This window comes from Diuraphis noxia, unplaced genomic scaffold (genome assembly GCF_037042655.1).
Source record: "Diuraphis noxia isolate RWA-SAM2 unplaced genomic scaffold, SU_Dnox_SAM2 contig0002, whole genome shotgun sequence".
NCBI classification, from domain to species: Eukaryota; Metazoa; Arthropoda; class Insecta; order Hemiptera; family Aphididae; genus Diuraphis; species Diuraphis noxia.
In genome coordinates this window covers 62,065,015-62,073,589 of record NW_028301712.1, presented here as the reverse complement: position 1 = coordinate 62,073,589, position 8,575 = coordinate 62,065,015, and the positions used below count along the sequence as shown (strand labels likewise).

At 28.1% G+C, this 8,575-nt stretch overlaps 2 protein-coding genes and 1 long non-coding RNA gene across 4 annotated transcripts; 2 read left to right on the top strand and 1 right to left on the bottom strand.

Moving 5' to 3' along the window:
• The first annotated feature begins 203 nt into the window (after positions 1–203).
• On the top strand, positions 204–2,435 carry LOC107165457 (uncharacterized). Of its 2 annotated transcripts, none has more exons than XM_015513687.2 (3): positions 204–363; positions 877–1,139; positions 1,216–2,435. In XM_015513687.2, exons 1-3 carry the CDS (start codon positions 303–305, stop codon positions 2,248–2,250), a joined length of 1,359 nt encoding a protein of 452 aa, XP_015369173.1. In that variant the 5' UTR covers positions 204–302; the 3' UTR covers positions 2,251–2,435. The 2 variants fall into 2 exon arrangements, with proteins under 2 accessions (XP_015369173.1, XP_015369174.1); XM_015513688.2 differs by having other exon boundaries at positions 217–363; positions 964–1,139.
• IntS11 (integrator complex subunit 11) lies at positions 2,356–4,980 on the bottom strand. Its single transcript, XM_015513685.2, has 3 exons — positions 4,719–4,980; positions 3,037–4,605; positions 2,356–2,746 (listed from the first exon to the last, which is right to left on the bottom strand). The coding sequence occupies exons 2-3, from the start codon at positions 4,578–4,580 to the stop codon at positions 2,479–2,481; spliced, it is 1,812 nt and encodes a 603-aa protein (XP_015369171.1). The 5' UTR covers positions 4,581–4,605; positions 4,719–4,980; the 3' UTR covers positions 2,356–2,478.
• A 241-nt stretch (positions 4,981–5,221) lies between these two features.
• LOC149058755 (uncharacterized) lies at positions 5,222–7,319 on the top strand. Its single transcript, XR_016190194.1, has 2 exons — positions 5,222–5,571; positions 6,599–7,319. It is a non-coding gene; the product is annotated as an uncharacterized LOC149058755 (long non-coding RNA).
• Positions 7,320–8,575: the final 1,256 nt, after the last annotated feature.

The following is an 8,575-nucleotide window of genomic DNA, read 5'->3' as shown; positions in this document are numbered from 1 at the left end:
AGGTTTAGAAACATAATATATAAATCAATACAATAATTTAATAATATGATCTTGCAAGGAATTTAAGAATTATTTAAATCAAACAATACAATTAAATATTTAGATGATTGTTGTTCATATGTTTATCAAATAGTTTATTGAAATGATAAACATACATTAGCTTTGGGTCAAAGGTAAATGTATGAAACATAAATAATAATTTAATGTAAAACAATTTATTAACCTAGAAACATTATTTTATATTATATACAATTAATAAAATATGTGAAATTAAAAATTGCAAAACATAAATCACTATAAAAATGAAAACAAATATTATTTTAGTAATAATTTTCATGTTAAATACCAAATGCCTATGTCAATGTAAGTAATTATTATTAATTATTATAATATTATATAATAATATTAGGGAATGGAATTCATTTAACTAAAATTATATTTCTAATCTGATAAAAATGTGTACAATTTAAATGAAACCAATTTTGTTTTGCATATTTTGTATAAATTAATTACATTTTTAAGTAATTTCATGTATTGATGGCAATTAAAAGAAATTGCAAAGTTAGTGTAATGCTATCATAAAACTATTGCTAAATTAGCAAAATAATGAACTTATTATGGAGGAAAGTTGTAAAATAAGAAAATGTGTTTTGACCAAAGCTGCCTTATTTGTTAAAGCTAATGACTGGTAGAAATTAAACTGAATTTTTTTCTAAATTACTACATTTACCACATACCATGAAGATCGTAGGTACTTGTTTAGAAGAATTTAGTATTTATAACAATAATATCCATTCTCTAATTATTAGTAAGAATTATAATACCGGAATTAATTTTTCTGCGCTATTGTTAATGTCTAATCGTTCATTTTTTAAGTCTATGCATTTGATGATGACGTACCATCACTGTCAGAAGCTGATGAACGAATAATAAATTTGACATTGTTGACAAAAAATGTTCTAGAACATTATCAAAACCCAGATCCTGTAGGATTACCAGAAGCTATAGTACCACCATACTCAGACCCTGAACCTATACCTGATAATGAAACCCCTTTGTGGAGTATGCACAACTCAACAATGAGAGGTCATTCGAAATTCAGATTAAAAAAATTATACGTAAATTTGGTTGATTTACAGGTGTGTACAATTATAAATTACCTAAAAAATATTAATTTGATTGTCTAATTATTTTATATCATATTTTATTTTATAGTTAGAATTTGGAATATCAATTGATACATTAGTGGTAGTAGGTAATTATTCATATTGGAAAATGTATGATGGATATTATAATGTAACACTCATACAACTACATATTGATGGTCACTTGAGTCTACAAGTAAGTGAGACAGGACATCTGGAGACTAATAATTTGAATATGAATATGAACTATGATAGTTTACATATGGATACAGATAAGTTAAATATACCATTTTATGACAGTTTTGTTAATAGCTTTACACATTTTGTTGTTCAAACTATTAAGCCCATCATTATGAAACTGATTAACGTAATGATAAAAGAAGAACTTAATCAAAAAATGAAACACTTTAAACGTTTTCCTAATACAATACCACCTGTGGATTTGCTGATAGCTGAGAGTCGTCAACAAATAAAATCAATGGGATTTGATCCATGGCGCGTGGAAGACTTAGTAAATGCAGTAAATTTCAATATATTTAGTTTGGATGTTAATGAAATATGGATATCTGGCTTATCTAGTATATATAGATTAGGAGATATTCATATAAGTATACAGAATCAAACAATTATATCAGTCATACATATAGGAACTCAGGAACTAAAAGGTCATTGTCAATGGAAAATTGGAGCAGCAGGAATACTAAAAACGACAGGCGTTTTAAGTTTTTCAATTGATTATATACAGCTTGAGGCTAATGTAACTCAGCCAATGGACACCAGATTGGCTCCATTTTTAAATGAGTTTGGTTTATCGGTAGGAAACATTCAATTACGTATGGATGGAGCAGGTACACTTGATTATTTAGCTGAAGCTCTTGTCAATATTTTTCCCAATATTTTAAGAAATAAAATAGTAGATGCAATGGAACTTCCTATTAAGAAAAGAATACAAGACTTTTTAGATAAAGTTGATGTGCAAGAAAAAATTGAACAAAGGATTCCACCAATAATAGATAAAATGATGGAACATAATATCACAGACATATTTAAAGAGAATGAGATATTACATGAAGATATTAATATTGTTAGTAAGGAAGATTTTTAGCATACATATTCAGAAAACTCCTATAGAAAAATTAAAAAATAATAATAAAATATGAGAAACTATTTTAACTGTGATATTAGGGACATACAATTTTGGGACAAAATATAATTAGAAGCCTATTATTTATTTATTTATTGTGTTTGTGTATTAAAAATTAAAATAAATACAAAATATTTTCAATCAACTTTATATGAATAACATATTTAAAAGGGAATACAAACATCTATATTAATCAGACTTGCTCAAATTTTGTAACATTTCAAGCACATGATTACCTAGTGGCTCATCTTCATTAGCCCAAGAAATTACAATTTTCTTTTTATTATTATCCATACCGTCTTCTACAGTCACTAAAATTGATGCTAACGATATTGATCCATCAGACATGGTAAGTTTGTTTTTAAAAATTGGCAAATTATTTTCCAGCATATCATATAATTTAGTTTTAGTTTTTTGGATTGTAGAAGATTCTTTAATTTCCACCGTACAAGTAAATCTGAAAATAATAACCATTTAATCAGCAATCATTTTAACAAAACAATTTGTTTGATCTAACTTACTACTTGAATTGTTTAAATATTACAGATTAATCATTTTTTTTTTTTTAATAATTATAATAAAATAGTTTGAGTTAGTCAAGAGTTCCCAATTTTAATTGTATATTTAAAAAATAAATCAATTCACACTCAATTTAATGCATATTCACAAAAAAAAAGGTTTAATTTTTTAGTTAGTACTCAGTAATAAGCAGAAACAAACATTAAATATTATTATTCATAAACAAACCTCAAGGTGTGTCGTTGAATATCCAATTCTTTGAAAGTATCTTTCACACTCATGGCATTTAAATTAGAAGAACCATTTTTTAAAAGAAATGCTCCATGAACCAATCGTTTTCCATTTCCCAAATTATTTGACTGATCATCTAATATTTCTTTAACTAGTTTTGTACTCATATTGAATGTATGTATGTTTGCTGTTTCAATTTCTACAGTTTCCCCATTAGCAGGCATGTAACAATTTATGTTAAATTCTTGCATTATTTTAGCTCTGAGAAATTTCATTTTTTCTTCTTCACCATGAACCAATAACACGTTTTGAGGTTCACAGTTTTTAATTAGTTGTATGATACCCTTACCATCAGCATGAGCTGAAAATGATAAATATTCAACTGACATTTTAACGTCAATAAATTTATTTGGTTCAGCTTCAATTTTTTTAGAACCGCTCAAGACTTTATTACCAACAGTTCCAGAGACACAGTAACCCGGCACGATCAACATGTTTTTTTCATCAGGAGCCCACTTTTTAAATATATTCAACGACAAGCCAGCATGTAACATACCAGGTGTTGCAAATACCACCATAGGACCAGGATTATGCATATATGTCTTATCAAATGGTTTAATATGCTTGAAATCAAACATATTTCGTTGAACAAATGTTTGCCTGACTTTTTGATTTGTCCAAGTTATAAACATTTTATAATAACTATTAGCTTTCTCAGTTAAGCCTGCTGCAAAATAAACAGGAACTTTAAGACCCATTCGATCCCAGTAAGTGTCAATAAGAATACATAACTCTTGAGCTCTTCCTAATGCAAAAATTGGTATCAATACTTTGCCACCTCGATCTATACATTCATGTACATTTTTCAAAAAGTCTCGTTCCCTACATCGCTTTGAATCCCTTATTGTTGTGGCATACGTTGATTCTGTAATAAGTAATGTTGGTCGACATTTGTCAATCCAAGCAGCTCCTAAATGCCGGTCAGGAGTCATAGAAAAGTCTCCAGTATATACCACAGAGTCATTTCCAACTTTAATATAAAACATGGCAGCTCCCAATACATGGCCTGCATAATATGCTTTTAATTCTATGTCATCTTTAACAGTCACAACTTCATGTAGATTCACTGCGGTTACTTTCTTCATGCAATCTCTAATTGCACTTGATGTAAAATATTTCGCTTCTTCTTCATATTCAACTAAATGTTTACGCATATCTTCTAATAGAATCGGAGCAATTGCTTTTGTAGGATGTGTCATATATATAGGACCATGATAACCAAGGTGTTCAGTTAAATAGGACAGTGCCCCACAATGATCCAAATGAAAATGTGAAATAATTACACAGTCAATTAAGTCTGTAATATTACCATCAGATGTAATATATGAGAAATCGGGAAATTTCCGTTCATCTTGATAGCCCATATGCATTCCACAATCAAGCATAATATTTCGATTACCAATTGTTATTAAGATACAGCTACGTCCAACATCTTGACCAGCTCCCAACGGTGTGACTATGATACGGTTGCTGATATTCATGATTATGTTAGGTGTTTATAATAAACTAAAAAGAACAAAACCAACCTTGAAATTAGTAAAAAAAAAATGAAGTATATAATATTGTTTAAATTATTACAAAAATAAATTTGAACAAATCTAATTTATGTAAACTTTTACATTTTCGATTTTAAAATAACTGCCGACTAACAGATTCAATGGACTAATTCTGAAGATGCATGCCAATGATTAATAAACATCAAAAATCTATTAGCCTTATTATAAAATTATTTTTTTTAAATAACAAGATTTTGAAAGTTTAAATTGGTTTTGCTTAAATATATTATATTTAAATATTAAAAGGGATTTTAAATATTCTGTAATATTATTCTATGATATCCTTGTCAAGGATTCCTTGATAGTAAAGTTGATACTGGCATACTGCCGCAAAATAATAGAATATATTTGTTACTGATACCACAGATTATATAAAATTATTATATAATAATAATATAAATAATATAATAATATAAAAAAATTAAATCTAATAATAATAATAATTATAAAATAATAAATATAATAATATATAATATTATTATATAAAATCTGTGCTGATACCATAGACATAATAATATAATATTTATATGTCTATGGCTGATACTCTGTTAGACTGTGGTCATACCTTATACCATAGAATATAACAATATCAATAAATGATGATACTGATAAAATTTGGTGATAACAAATAGTCATCTCGGTTTTCGGTATAGAACTATAGAGTATAGACTATAGAGAATTAGAGAAAGAGAACAGCAGTAGTGCAGAGTGCAGACGTGCAGTACAGCACATGGAGTATGGGCCGATGGACCTAAAGACTAAGACGTGGACAGTATACACGATAATATTATAATATTATTTTTGGCTCCCCAATGTACCAACTAAATCCACTTTTTAATCGAACCAGGAACGGAAGTCGAAAATCGAAGCACTTATACTGCCCCAAAACGAGACCACCAAAAAAAAACACATCATGGTAAAATCAATACATTCTTCGCTCCGCTCAGAATCTAAAAAGATTGGTCAATGTCTAACATAAACTAATGTAAAATATTAACATCTTTAATTGCGTTCTGGATTTTTTTTAAACGTACTCCTATTGAACCTTGGAATAAAGCCTCATATATTTTTTTTAAGGGGATAGTGGTGAGAAATAATATAGACGTAAAAAAATATTTGAATTTATTTGAAATTTGATACCATGGACTTTGGCATAACATTCATCACTTTTAAGAAGTTCAAACCTACTACTTAGAACCTATGTGTTATAATTAAGGTTTTGAAATCAAGCTTTATCCTGTCCCCTCCCCTATTACCACGGAACATGTTTAAAAATTTAGAGTGATACATAAAAGTTTGAAGTCAGGGGGAATAAAGTATATGGTATAAAAAATATGGAAAAAGATACAAAAGTTAGATAGGTACTTAAGACCATAGATATAAGAAAAAATCAAAAAATTGCACGCAAAAAAGATTATTCATTTATAGACTTTGTGCGAGAATTATTGCCAACTTTGCAAAATCAATACCAGCCAACCAAATTTATTACATAGAAATTAGTAATTATGCATAATGTTGTGAAGTTTAAAATTTATCCCGTTTCAGAGGCCATGCTTGGCATTCTGGCAATACTATAAATGCTAAGTCACTAGGCTAGGAGTTAAAATGTGAAGTTTAATATGAACTTCCCTCCAATTTCCCGTTGTAACTTTTATAATCATTTTATTTTAATACTTACTATAGAAGTTTGGTAGTTTTCAATGTTGTAAATTTGTAATATAGTATTAAAATTATTAATGACTATTGTATTTTTCATATATGACCATTTAACATATATATATACGTTTTATTGTTCTGTACCTCTGAGGTTGTATTGAGAAATTGATAATGTGAGTATGTGACAAAATGCAACTTAAAATTATCGTAATTATTTTTGCCCAATGTGCTCTCATGAAGGCATGACACAAAGATATGTATGATGAAATAATAATAATTTTTTATAGATATTTGTGTTCCTACACTATGTCGCACTCAGGGCCGTATTTACGCCTAGGCCCGTGAGGCCCTGGCCTAGGGCGGCAAATTTTTTGGGGCGGCAAATTTTGTAAGAAATAAAAAAAGAATCATATGAATGCATGAAATATTTATATGATTTTTTTTTAGATATCTGTATGTAAAATATACGGGCGCATGAAACTGAAAATGTCACTAACCCGAAATCAATTTTCTCGTAATGTAAGCTATAAAGATAAGATACCTACCTAGGTATATAATAATATAAGTTGTTCCTAAAAGTAATTACGATAAAAATATAATATATATAGAAATTGGCTAAATTGTACAGCAGAGCGGTCGTTTTCAGCATTGAAAAGAGTAAAATCGCATCTTCGTTCAACTTTGGAGTCAGATAGATTAAACGCGACATCAATACTACACATAGAATCTAAGATGCTTCGAAGTATAAATTATGATGATATAATCGACGATTTCGCGTCTAAAAAAGTTCGTCGTAAAATGTTATAGATAACATAGGTTATGATTAGGTATAAGTTTAACTATTAAGTATTACTAGGTATAAGATTAAAGATTATTAAGATTATTTTAAGATTAAGATTCAAAATGTATACTGATAATGCCTAATTAGGATTTATAATTATTATTTGTTTTGTTTATAATGACTATTGACCTAATTTCTTTAAAATGAAATAAATTTATTTGTAATAATTACAATTTTTTTTTCTTGGGGTAGAGGCGGCATATTTAAAAGGGCCTAGGGCGGCACTTGTTCTAAATCCGGCCCTGACTCGCACTACCTATTTAAAACCAATATATTTACCCTTACCAATATAAATACAATTATGCTACTGAAAGATATGTTCTGATTCAATAGATGTAATCAGGGCCGTCCTGATGGGGGGGTGTAGGGGGTGGGCCACCCCCCCCACGACAGTTATAGTTGGGCCCAGTTGGCACAATGGCTCATCAATAGGTCATTGAGTCGGCAATTTAATAATATTTTAAGTATTTTATTATAATATTTAACTATAAATTGTATTTATATTATACAATAAAATTCATAGTTTAAGTATTTTCCTATGAAAAAAAAATATCTACTTTATTTATAATTAATATACATTAAAACACTTTAAAACACCCTTTAAAACACATCATCGTAGAAGATTATGTCCTAAACGAATTGACTCAAGACCATCAACTGAGGTTGAATTTACAATACATTTATTTTATCGAAGAGAATTTAAGTTAGTTCTTGATACACTGATCACATTATCAAATAGCAACTTAAAACAATGTATTTCTTCTATTCAGCCATTGTTCAAATTATTTTCACAACCTTTAGACAAATCAAATATTACTCTTGAAAACATCACAAATTCACTCTCTTTATTTCCACCAGATAGTATAGATTCCAATCTAAAAGATCTAGATTTAGTCCAGGCTCAATTAGAGATATTATTTAACATGTTACCAAATGAATCAAACAATTTTAAATGTTTAATGGAAAAGTCTGAAGAAGTCAAACATATTTTACCATGTGCTAATTTATTATGTCGTTTGGCTTTAACTTCTCCAGTGACTGTAGCATCGAATGAAAGGACATTCAGTAAATTGAAATTAGTTAAGACATTTCTCAGATCGACAATGAAGGATGACCGATTAAATTCCTTAGTAATATTAGGAATAGAAAAAGATATTGTGGACCAATTGGACATTAATAAATTAGCACAACAGTGGTCAAAATTGAAAGAACGCAGAATAGAAATTTAACTGTTAATATTTTACAAGTTTAATTTTTAATAAAAAAAAAAATTGTTTATGTTTTTTATATTTATTATATATTATATTTGTATGTTTAACATGTATTAAAATATTTTTATTTGAATACCTGTTCATCAAAATTATATTCTATTGTTTTATAATAAAATGTAGATTTATTATTTTGTACTATATACAATATACCT

Bases quoted from the DNA above. Each gene is read 5' to 3' on its own strand.
- LOC107165457 (XM_015513687.2), top strand. From the start codon at position 303: ATGAAAACAAATATTATTTTAGTAATAATTTTCATGTTAAATACCAAA. The intron at 364-876 runs GTAAGTAATTAT...TCATTTTTTAAG, and splicing joins TACCAAATGCCTATGTCAAT to TCTATGCATTTGATGATGAC. The intron at 1,140-1,215 runs GTGTGTACAATT...TTTATTTTATAG, and splicing joins TAAATTTGGTTGATTTACAG to TTAGAATTTGGAATATCAAT.
- IntS11 (XM_015513685.2), bottom strand. From the start codon at position 4,580: ATGAATATCAGCAACCGTATCATAGTCACACCGTTGGGAGCTGGTCAA. The intron at 2,747-3,036 runs GTTTGTTTATGA...TATTATTTTCAG, and splicing joins ATTCAACGACACACCTTGAG to ATTTACTTGTACGGTGGAAA.